A 22,099-nucleotide genomic window follows, 5' to 3' on the forward strand; every position below is an offset into this window, starting at 1 on the left:
GACGAACAAATGACAAGATACATAACATGCTGAGCTAACGGACGTCGCACTTTCGCCACCAAAAACAGCCTTATGTAATACCATTTAATTTAAAAGTATAAAATGTTGTTTTTATAAGCACCTTATTCAAATATTTATCGTTTATTCTAAGTGTCTAACGTTTTCAAAACCCGCTAATTAAGTCTTGAATTAAGCGGCAGCGAAACCGGATGTTATCTGTAGGTTGTGATCTCGCTCTGGACTTTGTGAACGCAATCAGTTTCAGTGAAGCTAGTTTTTGGTTATAGCGTTTGTTTTTTCAAGGATGCTGGTGAAGAAAGTAGTCCTCAACTCCAGACCAGGTTTGTCAAACTTAACTTGTATTCGCGGAAATGTCCCATTTTCTGTCGGGACTGAATGGTTTCTTTGCTCATGTTTATCGAGGATTAAATGGGGTGCCAGATCCTCAAAATTTCCGCCTGGAGGAGACAACTCTTGGACCTGGTTTGGAAGAAGAGGAGGTGCTGGTTCGGACGCGTTACCTTTCTGTTGACCCTTACATGGTACTGAACACACACAAAGCAGCTAGTAAATGTACGATTGCACTTTTGTTCAATTCATTGGCGTCATGGTGCCATTGCATACGTTGGAAAGTTTTGACCCGAGGTATGTGCTTCCAAGCCGCAAATATATTTGCCTCACAATGCAGAGATGTCGGATGAATGAAGACAGCGGTGCGGAGTATCTGACACCGTGGAAGCTGTCGGAGGGCGTGGACGGCGGCGGGGTCGGCGTGGTCCAGTCCAGCCGCCACGACGCCTATCGAGAGGGGGACGTGGTCACGTCCTTCACTTGGCCTTGGCAGAGCCACGCTGTGGTGAACGCAAGCATCCTACACAAGGTTGAAACTATACTCTATATATCATCCATTTTCAGCATTTGTATCATTTATGAATCGTTACAGTGGAATAATTGAAAGGAAAACAATTTCATTTGTTTTCATTCATCTATTTTTATTGTATTACTACATAATACTTTTTTTATTAGACATTTCTTTGTTGGCAATTTTTTAAATTAAGATTTTTTTGTTTTACATTTATTTTTAGTGATTTAAAAAATGAACTTCCTGCCATAATCATTTTATAATATAATCTGCATTTATTACAGTATATTTATTTTGTACAATCAATGTTATTTATATTATCAATAACATTCTGGTATTCGTTTTATTAGAAATTGTGTGCATTTTACTCTCAATTCCGATGACGATCATGCCTCCTGAATCCAGGTGAATCCGGCGTTGGTGGACGGCCACGTTTCGTACTTCTTGGGCGCAGTGGGCATGACGGGCCTCACGGCGCTACTGGGCATGAGAGAGAAGGGTCACGTGACCAGAGGAGCCAATCAGACGCTGGTGGTCAGCGGAGCCGCCGGGGCTTGCGGCTCGGTGGCCGGACAGATCGGGCGATTGGACGGTTGCTCCAGGTGTTTATCAAAAACGTACTTAAAGTTAATTGAAGACTAAATTGTTGGGCATTTTTCGTAAATGTCAATGTTTACAAAAATGTAGGTTTTTCATACATTTTGAAGACAATTTAGAGTCATCCGTGAACTTGACATACATATTTTTGAACACTTTGAAACTTATCAATGAACTGAAGGCATTTTTTTACATAAACATTGAATTGAAAGTTGTCAATGTTTATGAAAACAAGTTTTAATATTCACGGAAAACTTGCATCAAGTTAATTTTAGACTAGATTGTCATTGTTTACAAAAACGCAAAGTTTCAATCTTTATGAAAAGCTGTCTTTTTTTCGTAAAAAATGTAAAACAATTTAGTTGTCAATGAACTGTTCAATCATCAAACTGTTTACTGAAAACGTACGTCAAGTTCAATGATGAATTTCAATCGTTAACGTTTACAAAAACATACGTTGAGTTTCAATTAGGCTTTACACGATCAGGATTTTTGGGGCCGATCACCAAGTTTAGAAAAAAAGGATATCCGATCACAAGATGGAGCAATGTGTCTATTTACATGACTTGTTCATTTATTGTATATACTTATATACTTGTTGTGTCCATCCATCCATTTTCTGTACCGCTTATCCTCACAAGTGTTGCCCAGCTCAAATTATTCTCGAGCATGATCGACAAATGTTAAAACACCATTGACCTCTAGGGGGCATTCGATCAAGTTTGTTGTTTTGAAGCATTTAGACGACGTTCCCCACAGCGTACTTCAGTTGTGCACAGGCTGCAAATAACTTACGTGTTGTTTGGCTGAGACACCGCAAAATAGTCCCACACCGACAAGATTGAAAAAAAACTTTATTGGCCGTCAGATAGTTGCAGTACTGTGCAACAAGACACGTGACAAAGCTAAAAAATAAACTAGCTTTTGGATTCATACGCAACGGCGACACGGAGTTAAATGTCTCGTGCGGAGCCTATCGGTGACGTCATTGATCTGATCGCCGATTTATGACATGAAAGCCGATCATCTTAAAAATGCTAATTATCGTCCGATACCGATAACACCGATCAGATCGGCGTAAAGTCTAGTTTCAATGTATGTCACGTTTAAATGATTATGAAAAATGTACGTCAAGGTCTTTCATGAATCTAAATTGTCTTCAATGTTAACAAAAACGTACTATGTGAAGTTTCAATGCTTATGAAACGTGATGCTAATGTTTTTTTCCCCAAAAAATTTGAAGACAATTTAGAGTCAATGAACTTTACATTTTTGGGAAACAGTCTACAATGTTAAAAGAAAACTTTTTATAGTCTTTGGTCAACCTAGCATATGTTTTTTTGTAAACGAAGACAATTTACCGCTGTCAATAAACCTGACGTCCATTTTTTCGGAAACATTGAACCGACTTATGTTTTTGTAAACACTGAAGAAAATTTAAAATCGTCAATTAACTTGACAAGTTTCAATATTTAAAAACCACTTACGCCAAGTTCATTAACGACTTCAATGTCAGAATCAGAATCATCTTTATTTGCCAAGTATGTCCAAAACACAAGGAATTTGTCTCCGGTAGTTGGAGCCGCTCTAGTACAACAGACAGTCAATTTACAGAACACTTTGGAGACATAAAGATAATTGTGCAAAAAGATGCAGAGTCCACTAGCACTTAGAGCAGTTCGAATGACTAATATTGCAATAGTCCGGTGCAGTGACCATTGTGCAAAGGGCGCCGAGACTTCAAGGAGCGTATGCGGTTTCAAGTGACGAGTAGTGCGATCATCTGGGACAATGTCGGTTGTGCAAATGTTACAGATACTCCTCAATCGGTGTGCAAATGGAGCAGATGCTACTCTGGCACGAGTGGCCGGTATATGCAAATAGTGCAGCGTGGCGAGACAACGACAGTGAGTGCACGAGTAATACATAATTGGCCCCACAGAAATGTGACAACGAACTCAAGTCAAAAAATTGCCAGCTTGTTGTCATGGAATTATAGGTTAGGTGTTTAAGAAGTTGATCGCAAGAGGGAAGAAGCTGTCGGAATGTCTACTAGTTCTAGTTTGCGTTGATCGGTAGCGCCGACCCGAGGGAAGGAGCCGGAAGAGCCGGTGACCGGGGTGCGGAGGGTCCGAGAGGATTTTGCACGCCCTTGTCTTAGTTCTGGCAGCGTGCAAGTCCTCAATGGTGGGTAGGGGGGTACCGACAATCCTTTCAGCAGTTTTGATTGTCCGTCGCAGTCGGAGTTTGTCCTTTTTTGTAGCGGCGCCGAACCAGACTGCGATGGAAGAACACAGGACCGATTCGATGACCGCTGTGTAGAACCGTCTCAGCGGCTCCGGTGGCAGGCCGTGCTTTCTCAGAAGCCGCAGGAAGTACATCCTCCGCTTGGCCTTTTTGAGGACGGAGTCGATGTCGGTCGCCCACTTCAGGTCCTGAGAGATTGTAATTCCCAGGAACTCGAAGGTCTCGACGGTTGACACAAGGCAGCCGGACAACGTGAGGGGCAGCTGTGGCGAAGGATGCCTCCTGAAGTCCACGATCATCTCTACCGTCTCGAGCGTGTTCGGCTCCGGGTCGCGTCGGCCGCACCGCAGCTCCGGCCGCTCCTTTTCCTGTCGATATGCGGACTCGTCACCGTCCTCGATGACGGCGGTGTCATCTGCAAACTTCAGGAGCTCGACAGTCGGGTTCACTGAGTTGCGGTCGTTCGTGTAGAGACAGAAGAGCAGCGGAGAGAGGACACGACCTCGGGGCGCCCCGGTGCTGATGCTGCGTGCGGATGAGGTGGCCTCCCCCGGCCTGACCTGCTGTGTCCTGCCCGTCAGAAAGCTGTAAATCCACTGGCAGATGGCAGGTGAGACGCTGAGCTGGACAAGCTTGGTTGAAAGGAGTTCAGGGATGACGGTGTTGAACGCTGAGCTGAAGTCCACGAACAGGATCCTCGCGTAGGTCCCTGCGCTGTCGAGGTGTTCTAGGATGAAGCGCGGTCCCGTGTCGACCGCATCATCCGCAGACCTGTTCGCTCGGTAGGCAAACAGCAGGGGGTCCGGCAGGGGACCTGTGACGCTCTTGAGGCAGTCCGGCACGAGACGTTCAAAGGACTTCGTGACCGCAGATGTCAAAGCGACAGGCCTGTAGTCATTCAGACCCGAGATTGCAGGTTTCTTGGGGACTGGAATGATGGTGGAGCGTTTGAAACAGGATGGGACTTCGCACATTTCCAAAGATCTGTTGAAGATCTGAGTGAAGACTGGAGCGAGCTGGTCCGCGCAGACTTTGAGGCAGGATGGGGACACATGGTCCGGGCCTGCCGCTTTGTTAATCTTCTGTTGTTTGAAGATGCGTCTCACATCCTGTTCATGGATGGTTAACGCAGAAGTCAGAGGTGCGGTTGTGGTCGCGGGTGCGGCCGGACGGGTGTGTGGAGTGAAACTGTCCTTTTCAAATCTGCAGTAGAAGGTATTCAAGTCGTCGGCTAGTGTGCTATTGTTCTCAGCTTGGGGGCGATCGTCGCTTGTAATTAGTCAGCGATTGGAATGCACGCCAGACAAATTTAGAGTCGTTCGCGCTAAACTGTTTTTCCAACTTTGCTGCATAGATCCTCTTTGCAATGTTAATTTCTTTAGTCAGCTGGTTTCTAGCTCGATTATACAGGGCCCTGTCCCCGCTCTGATATGCGTCCTCCTTAGCTTGGCGAAGCTGCTTAAGTTTAGCAGTGAACCACGGCTTGTTGTTGTTGAATGTGCAAAATGATTTTGGTGGTACGCAAATCTCTTCACAGAAACCGATATAGGATGTGACAGTGTCCGTATATTCATCCAGGCTGCCGGCTGAATTTTCAAAGACACTCCAGTCTGTGCAGTCTAAACCGCTTTGAAGTTCCATCTTGGCTTCATTGGTCCACTTTTTGACTGTTTTCCCTGTAGGCTTCGCACATTTAAGTTCTCGCCTGTACGTCGGTATTAAGTGAATGAAGCAGTGATCAGACGAGCCCGGGGCTGCACGAGGTATAGCACGGTATGCGTTTTTTACCGTCGTGTAGCAGTGGTCTAAAGTATTATTTTTCCTGGTAGGACAGTCGATGTGCTGCTTGTATTTAGGGAGTTCGTGGTCGAGTTTAGCTTTGTTAAAGTCCCCGAGGATAATGAGGGGTGAGTCCGGGTGTTTTTTTTCAATTTCGTTGACCTGTTCGGCCAGCGTTAGCAATGCGGCGTTCGTGTTAGCTTGAGGCGTAATATAGACTCCAGCCAGTATGAACGATGCGAACTCACGTGGCGAGTAGAATGGTTTACAGTTTAAGAATAGCGACTCCAACACAATGTACGTTGTGTTTATGTAAAACGTACATCAAGTTCATTGACAACACAAAATAAGACTGGGTGGCTTCCGCAGGGTGGTCGGTATCTGCGGTTCCGAAGACAAGTGCAAGGCGCTGGTGGAAGTTTTGGGCTTTTCTGGGGCCATCAACTACCGGCGGCAGGATGTCGCCACGGGACTGCGGGAGAACTGCCCCGACGGCATCGACGTCTACTTTGACAACGTGGGAGGTGACATCAGCGACACTGTTATTGCGCAGGTACCATCACGCGGCTTGCGTGACGACAATGTTTTTTTTTGTTTGTTTTTTTTCATAGAAATTGTAGAAAAATTTGTGTGCTATGTTCATTAACAGCTACAAATTATCTTTGGTGTTTTCGAAAAAGGTACGTCAAGTTCATGACTGAATTGTCTTTGTTCCCGAAAAACTTAACTTAAATGATGACTAAATTATTTGTTCATGAAAAAAATGTACATTAGATTCACAGACTATCAATTGTCTCACTTGTTTCTGAAAAATGTAAAAATGTACATCAATGATTACCTATCACGTTGCAATGTTTAGGTTACAAAAAAACTAATCGAGTTTAAAAGTTTCTGAAAATTGTATCTCAAGTTCACTGTGACGGTGTATTTTTGTAAAAAAAATTGTCAAATTTCAATGTTCACCAAAAACGTACATCAAGTTTCAATGACGTGTCAATGTTTACAAAAACATGCAGTTAATTGACAACTCAAAATTGACTTTGTTTTTAAACTTTTCTGAAAAATTGACACTAAGTTCAATGACAACTTTCAATTGTCTTCAATGTCTAAAAAAAACCTAATGAAGATTCAGTGATCACAAAAAAAACGTTCAGTTCATTGCCGACTTTCAATTGTCTTCATTGTTTACGAAAAGTGAACTTGACGTATATATTTCACAAACACTGAAGACTAAAACTTGTCAATGAACTTCACATATATTTTTCATAAACACTGAAGACAGTTTAGTCATCAATGAACTTGATGCACATTTTTCGTCAACAAAGAATTGAAAGTTAACCTCCGCTTGTCTCCTTCACCGTCAGATGAACGAGGGCGGCCACGTGATCTTGTGCGGTCAGATCTCGCAGTACAACAAGGACGTTCCGTATCCGCCGCCCCTCAGCCGGGAAACGCAGGAGAACCTGCGCAGGAAGAACATCACGAGAGAGAGGTTCATGGTGCTCAACTACATGGGTCAGGCCGAAGACGCCCTCTGCGAGCTCGGGCGCTTGGTCGCCTCCGGACAAGTCAAGGTACCAGATTTAAGTCCTGTATTTTCCAGAAGAAAAAAGGTTGTGTGTGTTCAAGAAAAGGCTTGTACATTTTTGTGAAAAAGTCATACATACAGACAAGTTGTTTCAAGAAGAAGAAGAAGAAAAGAAAAGAAAAGAAAAAAGCATCTTTTCAGGAAAAGTCATATTTGGTCGTGGTCGCATATTGGATTGTTTTTTAAGAATAAAGATGTACAAAGAAAAAGTCGCGCATTTGAGACATTTCTGGGGATTATTTTAGAGAAAAAAGGTTTGAGAAAAGGATATTAAATGTATTAAAAGTACTTTTGAAAAAAAAATTGTTTGCACTAACAATGGCATTAAAACTGATTCTAATTGACTTTTACCAGAAAAAAAGTATATTTTTGAAAAGTCATTTATTTAATAAAGGTTGTACATTTTCAAGAAATATGTTGCACATTTCAAAATATATTTTTCAGAAAACACATTCACAAAATCAAATTTTTAAGGAAAAGTTGTTTGAGATGAGGAGTGTACAATTTTCAAGTCTTGTTTTTGATAAAAAGGGTTTCTCTTCAAGTTACTTTTCAAGAAAAAGGACGTACACTTTTGAGAATATATAATTATAATATATAGTATATTTGAGACGAGTCATATGTTCGAGAGAAAAGTCAATTTTCTAGGAATGTTGTATATACAGTATATACACATTCTTTAACTTTTTTTCCAGGTGCAAGAAACGATCGAGAACGGCATTGAAAATATGGGAGGTATGTTTTTTAAAAAAAAATAATTTAATGTATTCAAAATTGGCCAGATTAATCGTTTTCCCCCCCCTCTCAGTTGCCTTCTGCTCCATGATGAAAGGGGGAAACCTGGGCAAGCAAATCGTGAAGATCTCCCACTGAATAACAACGCTGTGACATAACAACTGTATTGAACATTTTTAATCCACAGCACTATAAACCATTCAATAAAAAAAAAAAGTGGTTGCTCCCTTTTTCATTCAGAACGCACTTCTCATTCATTTTTTTGCAAGTGAATGTTACAAATAGATGTGGCCATGTGACATCCACAACACAGTTCAGACACACTCACAGCCGCGTAGTGATGATGTCATCAGCGGGCACCCATAAACTCTTCGACACTCACACACGTGCTTATAAATGAAGTGCCAGTTTGCTCAGTAGTTTGTCACACAGGAATTTCATTGGGTAACACCTGCCTGTGCGTGTCCAATCAGATAATTGTCAGACTCCTCCGTGCATTGGACTGTGTCCAAATATGTCATTTCAGTGGTTATAATAACTCCTCCCGGATACATATTGGGTAAAATAATTCATAAGATTCTGTAGGTACACTAGTACATTTCCAGTGCTGGATGCAGTGAAATGGGGGGGGGGGGGGGGGGGGGGGGGGGGGGGGGGTGCTGAAGGGAATCACACTATATCATAATTCATAAATGAGGTCTTCATCCTCTTGGTGTTTTTTTTTTTTTTTTTGCGACATGGTATGCCTTTTACTCAGGGAAATCACACAATATCATCATAAATGAGGCATTCACATTCTGTAGGTACCTTTTGTTCAACAGCGGGATGTCTTTTACCCAGTACCGGATGCAGTCAAAATAAGGGTGCTGAGAGGAATCACATGCCATCATCATAAATGAGGCCTTCGCCTTTTGAAGGTATTTTTTTGTGACATGGGATGCCTTTTACCCAGTGCTGGACACAGTGAAATGGGGGTGCTGAGGGGAAAGTCACACTATTGATAAATGAGGCCTTCCCTTTCGGAAGTGTTCCCTTTTTTTCCCCCAGTGCTGGATGCAGTGAAACGGGAGTAGGTTGGTGTCAGGAATCAAGCAATCTCATAAATGAGGCTTTTGCCTTCTGTTGGTAGATTTGCGCAACATAGGATGTCCTTTTCCCTGTGCTGGATTCAGTGAAATGGGGGTACTGAGGGGAAATCACACAATACATAATTAATAAATTAGGCCTTCACCTTCTATCGGTACTTGTTTTGGCACAACGGGATGCCTTTTACCCAATGCCGGATTTAGTGAAATGGTGGTGCTGAGGGGAAATCACACAATATCATCATAAATTAAATAACGGCCTAGCGATTCATTTCACAACTATATCCCAATAATTTTTTCACTATTTAAAGCCACCACGCGTTGATTTCCATTGTTGTTTTTTGTTCAGAGCTACTGTGGAGTATAAAAATATCCCGAAATACTATGTGGGATTTTATTGTGTCCAAACATTAACGTTCCTGAGAATCCCAACAGCTCAGTGTTGATTTCATAGCAAAACGTTAGGAGAAGCGTTTCCACCGAGCGCCACTGAACATCACTTTCGTACGTCATATTGTCCTATAAACTTCTCCGAGCGCCATACTACATTTAAGGGATAATATAATGCAATGAGGAAACAAATATTATTATTACTGTGTATATATGAGCTTTTGCATTTTTGAAAACATTGAAGACAATTTCGAGTCTTAAGCAGACGTAAAAAGCGTGTTTTTGTAAACTTAATGAAAATGTCTTCAGTGATTGACTTTGTTTTCCCTAAAACCATTGAAGACAAGTCTTTCATGAACCTACTTTACGTGTTTTGGAAAACATCGGGGACAATTTTGTCTTTGGTGAATTGGAACATGTCTGTTTTCATACAACATCAGTGAAAACCTAAGTTTAAGTTGTTACTTAAGCCAATGTAGTTTTCAGTGGACCTAATGTACATTTTTTGTAACATTGCGAAGACAATTATCCTCAATGCAACTAGCGCATGTTTTTTGTATCACTGAAGAAATTTGAGTCTTCAATGAACCTACATAGTTTTGTCCAAATTTTAAAAATCTAATGTATAATTTAGATTTTTCAGTGAACTTCAGTTTTTTTTTGTAAAAAAACAGAACAAAAAACAGAACATTTAGTCTGTAATGGCCCTAAAGTATGGTGTTGTTTTGTTTTTAATGAACCTAACATTCGATTTTCAACCTACGATTTTCAGGTAATCTTGAATAATTTAATCTTGGTATTTTCATAACATTGAAGACAATTTAATCTTCAATAAATCCAAAATTCATATGTAAAATGTTTCATAAACACTTAAGAAGACAGTCTTCAATGCACCTATGCGTATGTTTTCCAGAAACTCTAAACCATTTAGAATTCAGTGATCTTGATGTACAATTTTTTTCTAACACTGAGGACAATTAAATTGAAGTTAAATTGAGTTTCCAATTAGCCTGATGTACACACTGACGAAAGAGTCTCCAATGCACCTCGTGTATGTTGTTTTTGTTTTCACAAACTGAAGCCAAAGAATAGTCTTCGATGAACCGAATTCACGCCCCCCCCCCACACAATCATTGACGATTTCGAGTTTTAACATAAATATTTTCGAAACACAAGCAACATTTTTGAGTGTACATACTCTGGGTTGTTGTGGCTGTCAGGAATTGGATGCATTTGTACATTTGTGTCCTTTGGCAGTGGTGATGAGAAGGCAACACTTCGAAGAACAAAGTGCGAAAGTAAACAAACCACAGCAACCCGTGTGGCTCTCTTTGTTTTTGTTCTCATTTTTTGTTGTTGTTGTTTTTAAAGTGTACACCGGGGGTTCTCAAACTTTTGAACGGCCATGGACTCCTGACAGCGGAGAAATTTTTCCAAGGACACCCTCATAATTCTAACACCAATTAAACATACCACATGTACCCCTAAGGGTACATAAGAAGTAAAAACTTGCCTATTTTTTTATTTTTAAAAAAGTTGTAATGTTGGGATAACAAATTCATTTTTGTCAAAAAATAAAAAATAAATTGTAACATGCGAACAAAGTTATGTCATTTTACCCCAAAAAGAACAAAGATGTATTTTATCAGGATGAAAAGTCACCATCCTATGAGAATAAAGTTGTATTTTCCCGAGATAAAGTCATAGTATGATTATATTAACGTCAAAGTACTGTAACAAGGGAAAACAGTCATATTTTAACAGGCGAAATAAAAAAATAGAACTTTATTCTCCTAATATTAACCCTTTTACTCTGGAAAATATGTCTTTAAAAAAAATAAATAGAACTCTATTCTGAAAACAAAAAACTATGTTGTAAGTATTTTGTTCTAAACAAAAAAACAAACAAAAAAGACTATTATGCCTTCTGTTGACCGCATAGAAAATGCCATAGCGGGGTTAAGCATCAGCATCGATAGTCACATTGTCATAACACAGGCATATATTCTTTATCTTCTGCGAAAAACGACGAATATTCTTGCAGCTAATTGAGACATAGTAATGGTGACACTTGTCACTTGATAGCTTTAGGACTGTATTATATTGCCCCCCCGGTGGCCAAGACAGGCATATCAGAAGGAGCAGCACAATGAATTGAATTTTATTAAATCATGATGCACAAACTGTTCAATTCATTGCATTCTATTTGACTATGTTAAGTAGAATATGATTGAGTAGTATTTTCCTTATTAACAAACGAAATTTGAATGGCATTTTCCATCATTTCAATGGGGAAAGATGATTTGAGATACAAGCGTGGTCACAGAACGAATTAAACTCCTCTCTCAAGCCAGCACAGCTTCGTCTCCCAGACCCCCGAGACTCCAGGCACCCTAGTTTGAGAACCACTGGTGAACACTATGGTCCAGAAATGTGCTCGCCGGTGCTTTACACTTGAAAACATGCGTAGTAAATAATACGCAGGTGAACCGGTGAATGCGGCGAGAGTGGCGAATTACTGTCAGGAGGACGGCGAGACGCTCTTGCCGTTGCCGCCGCCCGCCACCGAGCTCCAAGAGGGCACGGGGCAGGTCCAGGCGCGGTAGACCAGCATCAGGCCCAGTCCCAGCGCCCACGTGCGCACCGGCGACAGCAGGAAGGCCAGAAGGCCGTACGTCTCCAGCAGGAAGTAGCAAGAGTGCGCCTGCCAGGCCAGCAGCAGCAGCATGAGCAGGTGCACCGCCAGGCACCGCCAGCGGCAGCCCGGGCGCAGCAGCAGCGAGCGGAAGCTGTTGCCGCGGCAACGCAGGTGGAGGCTCCAGCACAGGTACAAGGTGAGCGGCATGTTGAAGAAGAGCAGCTGCGATTTAAAAACAAATAAAAGAATCTCAAAATGGATTTTAAAATGCAAAGGCAGCCAGTGGAGGGAGGCCAGAATCTGAGTTACATGCTCCCTCTTACGAGCTCCAGTTAAGAGCGAGCAGCAGCATTTTGAGCCAACTGGAGACATTTGAGGGAGTACTGTCTGACTCCAAAATATAGTGCGTTCCAATAATACACATAACAAGTACTAAAGTTTTGAATGGGCTTTCGCCCATTCTTCAGTTTTTGTTGTTGTCAATATAATGTTGTCATTATGAACCCACAGTTTTGAGGTTTGTGGTTTGAAATCTCAGATTTAAAAAAAAAAAAAAACATTATTTTTAACATTTTACTTTTTTTATTATACTAAATAATTGTAAAATAATTTGGTTAGGATTTTTGTATATGATGCTTGTTTCTATTGTATGACATAACAATAGTCAGATTATTTTTTTTTTATTTGCCAAAGAGATTTTTAAAATGTTTTATTTAATTTTTTTTTTATTTAATAGTGGTTAGCACGTCTGCCTCGCAGTTCAATGGTTTGGGATTTGAATCTCAGATTAATTAATATATATATGTTTTTTATTTTTAACATTGTGCAGTTATATTGTACTAAATAATAGCTGCTCTTTTTTCTTTTGTTTCTTTACTTTCTAATTTTGATAACTACTTCATGAATCATTTATTTAAATTTACAATTGATATATATTTACAATTTATTTTGCATATAACTGTACACAATTTGTTTTTAGTTTTCCAATTGCATAATAATGTCTTTTTAATACAGTATTGTGCTTCTATGTTTACATTTTAAGAAATGATAATTGTATGATTAAAAACATGGAAAATGTGTTATTTTTATTATTCAAATTTTGCAGTTTTTTTTACATTGTATTAAATAATCATTACATGTGTTTTCATTATTTTAATTAATCATTTAATGTATTAATTATTTTAGTAATTAATTTTGCTTCACATTCAATATATTTTGGTATTTAATTTTTATATGTATAAATGTAGTTAAATGTATGCATTTATTTTGTTGTACCAATGTGTCATAATTGGGAAATCTGTATTTTTATTATTCCGGAAATGTATGTTTTGTATTTGCATTTGTATTAATGTATTTTTTTTTTTCTTTCCCCAATTGGTAACGGACCCCATTGCGGTTTGTTTTGTTTGTGGGGGTGGGGCAGCACTTTAGACTAGTACCTAGCATGTCTGTCTCACAGTTCTGCCGTTCTGGGTCGCAATCTGGGCTCACCTGAATGACGCCCACCACGTACGTGAGGCTGCCCTCCAGGAAATGTCCGTCGATGAACACCCCGAAGGCGAAGCAGGCGCCGCTATGGCCGTCGATCAGCTCGCCGATGAACCACGGCCCTGAGGCAGGGAAGAAGAACGAGAACAACGACGCTAACATTAGCATTAGTACTTTAGCATCTGCACAGGAAGCTACCAGCAAGTAGGTTTCTTCTTCCTGATTTTGTTCCCATTGACTTGACAGGATTCCCGGGATGGAGTCTATATTGACCTACTTTTAGTGAACAATGGACTTAATTAAATATGAAGGATTCTATCAATTTGGTTTCGTTCACGTTCCCATGGCTAGACAGGACCCCCGGTAGGACTCGCTATTGACAAACTTTTTGTTAACAAAGGATGTATAAATAAACGTGCATCAAGTTTTTTTTTTTTTTTTTTTTTTTTTACTTCCTGTTCTTTTTTCTATTCCCATTGGCTTGATAGGGCTTTGTTTCTGTTTCCATTGGTCTGGTAGGACTTCCAGCCAAAATCGTTCCCATTCTTTTTGGCTTGACAGGACTTCCTGTCGGAGTTGCTATTTATAAACCTATTGTGACCCAAAGAGATTTGGAAATCAAGGTTTCTGCCTTCTATTTTTGCATCTCTGCTTGGGCTGTGGACAAGAAGCAGCACTAAGTCAAGACCTAGACTGCTGCGATAGCTTCTCACGCTAGCCGCAAGCTGGCATGAAGCTTGTCTCTTGTGATCAAAAAATAGCATGTTTGACAGTATTTCACCCCTAGATGTCACTAAATCTACCTATGAGAGTCAAATTATAAGAAACAACTATCAGACTAATGCAGATAAACCACAAACACAGTTAAATCATATTTGAATCAATATCTTGAAAATAGGCACCATCTTAGTGAAGGTGGACTTTTTTTCACACATCTCAGATTGGATCTCATTAGGTATCTCTAATGAAGTGTCCGGTGAATATACATCGTCGTAGTTGTAGAGTGGAAGTGGGTCAACTCACCCAAGGCTGTACACAAGTTGAAGAGCAGCAGGGAGTAGAAGAAAGAGTCCACTTTACTGAGCAGCCGCAGCGACATGCAAGCTTGCGAGGACCACCCTGCTGAGGGCGTACATGCAATCAAGCTGGTGTACTGCGCCGTGTGTACTGATACAGCGGGGAGCCGGAGGGGTCTCACCTCGGCCGGCCGGGATCTGGCGGAAGAACCTGAAGGACAGAAGCAAGCCCACGTTGAGCAGCATGGTGAACGCGAAGGCCGCCCGGCCCACCACGTAATGATCCGTCAGCAGGATGAAGGACTGCGCGAAGCCGAAGCTCGGGGTTGCGCCGTCCGCGTCCAGCGTGAAGTGTTGCTCCCGCTCACTGTGACGGCCCAACGAGTCCTGGCCCGAGAAAAAAAATTATAATAATTAAAATAAATAAATAAATAAATAAAAGACAAATAATTCAAGCAAAAATATTTGGACATTTTTCCCCCATCTAAAATGTTTGTACTTTCTATTATTTTGTATTTTTCATCTAATATATTTTCAAGTGTTTGCATATCTTTCATTGCTTATTTTATCATTTATTATTTTTTTTTTTTCACATTTTGTATTTATTTATTTATGTTTGCCAACTATATTTCTTTTTTTGTCTGGGCTTAAGTCTCCCGAGGTTTGGGCGGCGTCACACGTGCTATCGACTGACCTCCACCTGCACCCGGACGGCGTGTAGCCCGGTGAGGTATCGCGACGGGTCCCAGGGCAGCGCGTACAGGGGGCCGCCGGCAGGGTGGCATTCGCCCAACGCCTCGCCGTCCACGCTGACGCGCACCGATGTGATGGCGGCCTCAGAGAACGCCAAAATCCTGTTAACACACAGTAGATTAGAATCATCAAAGAATGTTTAAAAGACAACAAAAACATAATAATAATCTTACAAAATAATAATGTATCCTAAAAAATACAAATGCAATCGTTTTTTCAAATAAATGATTAAAATCAATTCATAAAAACATAAAAATTTCATAAATACAATAATTTTCAAAATAATGTTAAATACATTATCAAAAACTAAATATTTAACTTACAAAATTTAAGTAACAAATAATTACATGATTTAAATAAATTACTATAAAATAAATACTTATTATTCAAATATATTAATATTTGAAAACAAGATATAAGTCTATTTATTTAAATAAATTAATAAAACATGAAATACACTTAATAAATATTTGTTTTAAACTCCTATAAAACACATACATTTTAAAATAATTTGCTTTAATACATTACCAAAAAAATGATATCGAAATTTTAATTTGAAATTATTAAACCAAAATCAAACAAGACGAACAAAATAAATGAACCAAGAACTTGGCTTGGGTGTTGACGAGCCAACCTGATGTGTGTGGACCTTCGCATGCGGTCCACAGGTTCCAGGCCCGGATGCAGGTACTGCGCATCCTTGGGGTTGGTAACGAGCACCGCCGGCCACTTTTCAAACCTCAGGTCGGAGAAACTCAGCAGGTCGTGGTCGAAGGCAAGAACCCTGTACCTGCGTGGCGGTAACAGTTCCCAGTTCAGTCGCATCGGTGCTGTCTTTTCATATTCCATGTATTTTGATGGTAAATCACAAATAAAAAGCGAGTGACGCTACCGTACTTACCTGCGGTTGTCCATCCAGTCGCCCAGCTCCAGCTCCAGGGTGCCGTGGGGATGCCGACTGTGCAGGACGGGCATCAGGCCGCCCAGCGTGTGCAGGTGGCCGCACAGGTAGGCCACGGCTGACCTGAACGCACGGGAAACCAACGAGCCAAAATGGTGAACCTGTAAAGACGAAGGTTTTGAAGCGGCCGCTCACCTCATCAGCTCCCGCACGCCCGGAGACGGCGACACGATGGTGGAGGTGGTGTAGTGGCCGAACCAGATCGACTGGTTGCTTTTAAGACTCTCAGCTCTGAACACGTCCAGCATGTCCATCTGAGTCTGCAAAACAACAAGTTAGTTCCTTCGTTTAACAGCCCGTTTACAATTGTGGTTGCACAACGTCACTTGAGCAGATTAATAAACATTTATATCAGTACAGTAGTCCCTCGTTTATCCCACGATAAACAAAAATCTGAGAAGTCGCGACCATATACAGTAACTCACCTGATTGAGAATCCCGAAGAAATTATACGGCCTCTTGGGTCCCGGCGTCAGCGTGGCGTCGGCGCACACGAAGGAGTAATTTCCGAAGGGCGTGGTGTGCACGTAATGGAAGGAGCCCACCTTCTGATTGGCCGAGTATTTCCTAAATAGCACGCGGAGACACGGGGGACATTACTTCAAACGGTGGCGTCTGCTCTAATAGACGCCGGGCCCCAATTCATCCACAAGCGCGCCGTCCACTTTTGGCGTGAAATGACGCTCGTACCAACCGGTAATAGTTGTTGACACTGTCCAGTGACATGATGTTGAAGGCATCTGTGGAAAAGAAGACAAATATTTTACCCACCAATGCTCATCCGAATTTTAACACTGATCAATAACATGACATTTGTCACTGCCCAACTCATTTAACAAATGAGAAATTTAAGAAATCGCGAAGAAAATTGTGCCTGTTTTATATTTTTTTTTAAATGTCGATAAAAATAAACAAACATTTAAATTTTTTTTAAATAGACATAAAAATACACATAAATGAAAAGCATGAAAAAAAATTACAAAATGAATACTAATACATTTTATGTTGGGTTTTTTTCTTGCAGCCCAGCTGATTGAGGACCTCTAAACGAAGTCTTTATTCTATATATAGATTTTTAAAAAATTAAGTAATTAAAGTAAAACCAAACAAATGATGCTAAAAATGAAAATTTATTTTTAAAACTAGAAAACACATTTCACAAATGAATATTAATTATCTATTAATATAAAGTAATGCAATTAAATTGCATGTTATTTGGTGCAGCCCATCTCATTGAGTATCTCAAATAAGTCTCTTTGTTTTATATAAAAACAAATGTAATTCAGTAATTTAAAAATAATAACTGTAAATAAACATTGTTCAAGCAATGCCATAATTATCAAAGACCTCCACCAAGTCCTGAACTATTAATAAAAGTGAAAACAATTCATTGAGAGTCGTATTTTGTTAGCCTGATAGCATAAATGCCCAACTCATTAAGTTACCATTACCCCCCCCAAAAAATATATATATAATAATAATAATAATAATAATAAAAGATCAATGTACTCGCTATTTTTATTTTTTTAATTAGGCTAACATATTATTTTTTTATTTGTCCATCTGTTTGTGAGTTACTCAAGCAGAAGGGAACTTCCTGGCTCATGGAGAATGGAGAACAGATGGAAAAAAATAAAAACCCAGCGCTGTCATAATAAACAACATATTGTTTCATAAATGTAGCGCTTCCCTCGAAGGACTTGATCGGAAGTAAAATGGCCTCTGACGGGGGGAAAAAGCGTTTTAATCCGACAAACTAGACCAGCTCAGATTACAAAAATATCGACCCTAATGACGGTTTAAAGGGACACGATGTCCCTTCCTCATTTGTGGTTTCACGTTCACGAGCTGCTCGTGCAGCGAGAGCACAAGGAGGAGGAGCGCAGCCATTTCCTGTCTTGCGGCTCGAAATGCTGCACTGCCACTTTCACTTCACTTGAACTCTGATTTTCTGGGAGTCTGTTTCGAGGGGGCGGTCTTGTCTCACGCAAATGAGTCACTGCTCACCTGACGCTCCCCTCTACTGTGGGGCCAACACCACGGGCGGATGTGCTCGTGAGCCTCCGTAAAGACGGTATTATCGTTACAGTGACTTTAATTTGTTTACATTATTTTGGAAGTGTTGTCTTGGAAAATGCGGAACATTGGAAAAGTGGCAATTTGGGGAAAAGTGGGAAATCGGTGGAGAAATTGTACAAGAGGGGAGGTAAATACAGTATTTAAAATATCGGCATGTATGTGTTCATTTTGTCCTGCAAAATGTGGAATACTGAAAAATGTGGGAATTTGGGTAATGCAAAAAATAGTTCAGTCGAACTAAACAGTTTAAAGATGCAATCGTTTGAACTGGTTGAGAAAATGGGAGGAGGAGGTAAATATGCAAAACATCAGTACATGGTAATTTTGTCTTAAAAAACGTGGAAAATTGTTTTGATAGATGGCCGGACTTTTATATTTAACAGTCGCACTTAATAAACAAGCACAAAATAGTTTGTGTGACTGCTAAATAAGCCACCATAGGGCCAAATAAAGTGTGGTGAAGCATACTTTTATTTTGAAGGCCTGGTTTTTGACAGGATATTACGTCAATGTTGCCCCAACCTGTCCCAGTCTTGCCGAGCAGCCCGGGAGGGTTGTTATTGCCATAAGTAGTGAATAAAAGCTTCCATTGTGGCATCTGTTGAACCTTTTTGGTTTGTTTGTTTTTTTAAACACAATACGACAGAAAGTTACAAGTGCCGGCCATTTGACGAAGAAGGCGAGAAACGTGATAGAATTCAAAGTACAAAAATGGCTCCCTCTCTCCCCACCTCCCATCTTCTATACGCCATCAAGAATCTTCAGTAAAGGTAAAAGAGATGTTCAATGTTTATGTATCTGCTTCATTAGTAACATTTATTCCACACTGTTTTTGCATGTCAAGCTACAGTTATTCTCGTGAAAATTTATTTTTTGATTCATATTTTTGGGTGTCTGGAATGGATTAATTGGATTTACATTATTTCCCGTGGCAACCATTGAATGAATTCCATACGATTGGGTATTAGTCAGACTTTCTGGAACGGATGAATCACGAAAGCCGACGTTGCGCTGCACGCGCCCATGGAGACAACGCCGAGGGTGATGTGTTACCGTGATTTCCGCGGATGTCGATCCACCGCGTGCGCTCCATGACGCCAGACCTCTTGAGGACGTTGTGGTAGGCCTGCCACTCCACCTCGTGCTGGAGCGAGCCCACCTTGCTCGCCGTCTTTGCGTCCGTCAGGTCCCCTGTAGCAACGCAACATTTCAACGTAAGAATCCATCCACCCATTTTCATTGATGCTAAAAGTGCTTTTTTTTTTTTTTTTTTTGGTGATACCTGTCGCAAGCACGAGCGACGGCTTGATCACCTCGATGGTTTTGGTGCAGAACGTTTCAAAGTCGGGAATCCGTCTCGGGTCGTGGAAGCGGCTGATGTGGATGTCGGAAACCTGGAACAGCAGACGTGGACCATGTGAGTCAAAGAGAAAATACTAACGATTTGCTTTTTCTTTGGCCTTCTTGTGTGTGTGTGTGTGTGTGCGTTTTTTGTTTTTTTTGTGCTGCCATCTTGTGGCATCGGTGCCAAGGAACTACTGCGTCTTGAGGATCTTCATTTAGCGAATCGTGAACAGGGCACAATGAAGTCCTGGTATTTGCATGGGATAGGGACCAAGCCCTGCCGCGAATGACGAACATTCACAATAGATGCTGAGCCCCACTAAAAAGGTTTCCCTACAGATGCCACAAGATGGCGGCAAAGCACGCCTTGTGTCATACAATTCCTCAACTCATTTAAACAAATAGTACCCCGTAGTCACCACCAGATGGCGCACAAAAACAGTTTGGTGGTGTTCCATGAGATTTTTCTAATATCAACTATGCGCGTTCGCTCTTTAAAGGTTGGATTGTAAATGGAGGGATGGATTATAATCAAGCCAATGTATTTAATTTTTTTTTAACACAAACAAGTCAATCTGGGCGCACCTGAACAAACCAGAATATGTTATCCAGCTTGTCCCCGGGAAACGGGGGCGAACTTCCCCGGTCGCTTCCGTCCCCGCCGCGGACGCTCCGTTTGGGGTGCCAAGCCGTGTCGTAGCTGTCCAGCACCCAGGAGGCGAGGCAGGCCAGGGCCAGTCCGACGAGAACCAGCGTGCCGAACAGCTTCAGCATCCTCCAGCCGTGGCGAGAGCGCGGGGAGAGGACAAGCTGCCGCTGCCGCTGCCGCCGTCGCCGCCGCCAGCGCCCGCCCCGCACACGGCTAAAAGCTCTCGCTAGCGTCTTGTCAACACGAAGCTAAAGGACGCGAATGTAAAATAAAATACAATTCACGCATGACGGTGGGGACTCAGAGCGTTCGTGGCGCCGCCATATTCCCAGCAGGAGACGCATCGAGGAACCGGGTTCATTCGACAGCTCGGCCCGGACTGTGGCTGCCGTCACTGCCGGATGAGGAAGGAAGGCGGGACGGAGCAGGCGGCTAACCGATAGCCGCCTGTCAGCTAACACCAACGGGACACTGACCCGGCTGGAGCAAATGACGTCACTGTACGTCATCAAATAGCTGCGCACAAGCTACGACGAGGTCTCACTCTGCTGTTTTATTTTCGAAGCTCGTATACATAGAGTAAAAAAATAAGCAATCGTTTTATTTTCGCAACTCGTGTCCACGCGGTAGCTAGCTAGCTGGGGCTAGAGTTAAAAATAATAATACATAGAGTAAAAAAATAAATAAACAATCGTTTTATTTTCACAGCTCGTGTCCACGCGGTAGCTAGCTGGAGCTAGAGTAAAAAAATAAATAATAATAATTATACATAGAGTGAAAAAAAATAATCTCAAATTTTGGGGGGTGTTGAGTTTCAATTTAGCAGTAGACACTTGTTATATAAATGAATAACGAATGCTATAAAAGATGATCTAAAACACTGGCGGCAATGTAATAATTATTAGCTACAACTTTAATTAGCTCGCAGTTTTAAAAACACAGGTACAAGGTGCTTGACATTAAAATAACTAATGAACAATGTACCAACTAAAGACCAATATCATTACTCCCACAGTTCTCAAAAATGGTATTAAATTATTTGCAGAGATTTGATAGATTTATTGAGAAATACAATTTCTTACGTGAAAACCAATATGCCTTTAGTACCACGTCAATGGCAGTGATGGAACTTGTGGAAGCAAAAGCTACTGGTAAAGATCATCACGAATTTACTGGTGGGATTTTCATAGACCTTAAAAAAAAAAAAAGCTTTTGATTCTGACAGATCATAATATATTGAGAAATAAACTAGAGCGATATGGCATATGCGGTGATAATGTCTCCCGGCTGGCTCCAGAAGGCCTCGTTATCCCCCTGGAAGATCTGGACGATGAAAATGGATCCACGTTCATCTCCAAACCGCACATAAATGTTACGACTTACACATGGCTCATATTAAATATACTATTTAAAGAATGAAACCTCTCTCTCGTTTTTTGATGAAGACTTAGGCCTACTACTCTACTGTAATTTAATGTTAGTCATGATGGTGGTACTTGGAGAGCGAATTCGTTTTATTTAAACTACACATAAAATACGAAATGCGTAAAAAGTGTAAAATAGGATTAAATATAAATAATACAAACTCCATCACGAGAACTAAGGCCAGCAACGCGGTTGGTGGTTATTGTTTTTTTTTTTTTTAATCGCGTGGACCATCAAATTGAAAACAAACAATCCTTGCCTTTCAGGCCGCCATTTTGGACGTGTTCCAACGATATATCGTCCACGCAGCTTTTTGATAATTACATTTAAGTTTGTATCCTGTTGTCACGATTATCTCAAATAGACCATTTAGTTGTGTTTTCGTAAAAAAAAAAATATATATATATATATGTGCGCAAATTCGTTAAGGCGTTGAAACTCCCGTGCGCGTGCTCGTTGGGCT

At 41.0% G+C, this 22,099-nt stretch overlaps 2 protein-coding genes across 4 annotated transcripts; one reads left to right on the forward strand and one right to left on the reverse strand.

The window, feature by feature from the left end:
- Positions 1-236: 236 nt before the first annotated feature.
- On the forward strand, positions 237-8,045 carry ptgr2 (prostaglandin reductase 2). 2 transcript variants are annotated; one of them, XM_061696018.1, is made up of 8 exons: positions 237-341; positions 424-542; positions 689-880; positions 1,268-1,479; positions 5,855-6,038; positions 6,850-7,059; positions 7,769-7,808; positions 7,882-8,045. In XM_061696018.1, exons 1-8 carry the CDS (start codon positions 305-307, stop codon positions 7,944-7,946), a joined length of 1,059 nt encoding a protein of 352 aa, XP_061552002.1. In that variant the 5' UTR covers positions 237-304; the 3' UTR covers positions 7,947-8,045. The 2 variants fall into 2 exon arrangements, with proteins under 2 accessions (XP_061552002.1, XP_061552003.1); XM_061696019.1 differs by having other exon boundaries at positions 1,268-1,464; positions 7,882-8,044.
- Positions 8,046-10,785: 2,740 nt separating this feature from the next.
- tmem62 (transmembrane protein 62) lies at positions 10,786-20,705 on the reverse strand. Of its 2 annotated transcripts, none has more exons than XM_061696017.1 (13): positions 20,148-20,705; positions 19,501-19,612; positions 19,272-19,409; positions 16,834-16,879; positions 16,565-16,706; positions 16,275-16,399; positions 16,080-16,202; positions 15,813-15,968; positions 15,120-15,279; positions 14,608-14,812; positions 14,433-14,528; positions 13,413-13,531; positions 10,786-12,143 (listed from the first exon to the last, which is right to left on the reverse strand). In XM_061696017.1, the coding sequence occupies exons 1-13, from the start codon at positions 20,334-20,336 to the stop codon at positions 11,805-11,807; spliced, it is 1,950 nt and encodes a 649-aa protein (XP_061552001.1). In that variant the 5' UTR covers positions 20,337-20,705; the 3' UTR covers positions 10,786-11,804. The 2 variants fall into 2 exon arrangements, with proteins under 2 accessions (XP_061552001.1, XP_061552000.1); XM_061696016.1 differs by having other exon boundaries at positions 14,433-14,531.
- Between the last annotated feature and the right edge of the window lie 1,394 nt (positions 20,706-22,099).

The sequence above is a fragment of the Phycodurus eques genome, chromosome 14, assembly GCF_024500275.1.
Source record: "Phycodurus eques isolate BA_2022a chromosome 14, UOR_Pequ_1.1, whole genome shotgun sequence".
NCBI lineage: Eukaryota > Metazoa > Chordata > Actinopteri > Syngnathiformes > Syngnathidae > Phycodurus > Phycodurus eques.

What these genes read in the sequence shown, in the direction of transcription:
- ptgr2 (XM_061696018.1), top strand. Translation starts at nt 305, where the DNA reads ATGCTGGTGAAGAAAGTAGTCCTCAACTCCAGACCAG. An exon ending in AGTCCTCAACTCCAGACCAG is followed by an intron (nt 342 to 423) that starts GTTTGTCAAACT and finishes ATGTTTATCGAG; the next exon opens with GATTAAATGGGGTGCCAGAT. An exon ending in TTTCTGTTGACCCTTACATG is followed by an intron (nt 543 to 688) that starts GTACTGAACACA and finishes CTCACAATGCAG; the next exon opens with AGATGTCGGATGAATGAAGA.
- tmem62 (XM_061696016.1), bottom strand. Translation starts at nt 20,336, where the DNA reads ATGCTGAAGCTGTTCGGCACGCTGGTTCTCGTCGGACTGGCCCTGGCC. An exon ending in AGTGTCAACAACTATTACCG is followed by an intron (nt 16,707 to 16,833) that starts GTTGGTACGAGC and finishes CGTGCTATTTAG; the next exon opens with GAAATACTCGGCCAATCAGA. An exon ending in CGAAGGTCCACACACATCAG is followed by an intron (nt 15,280 to 15,812) that starts GTTGGCTCGTCA and finishes GTGTGTTAACAG; the next exon opens with GATTTTGGCGTTCTCTGAGG.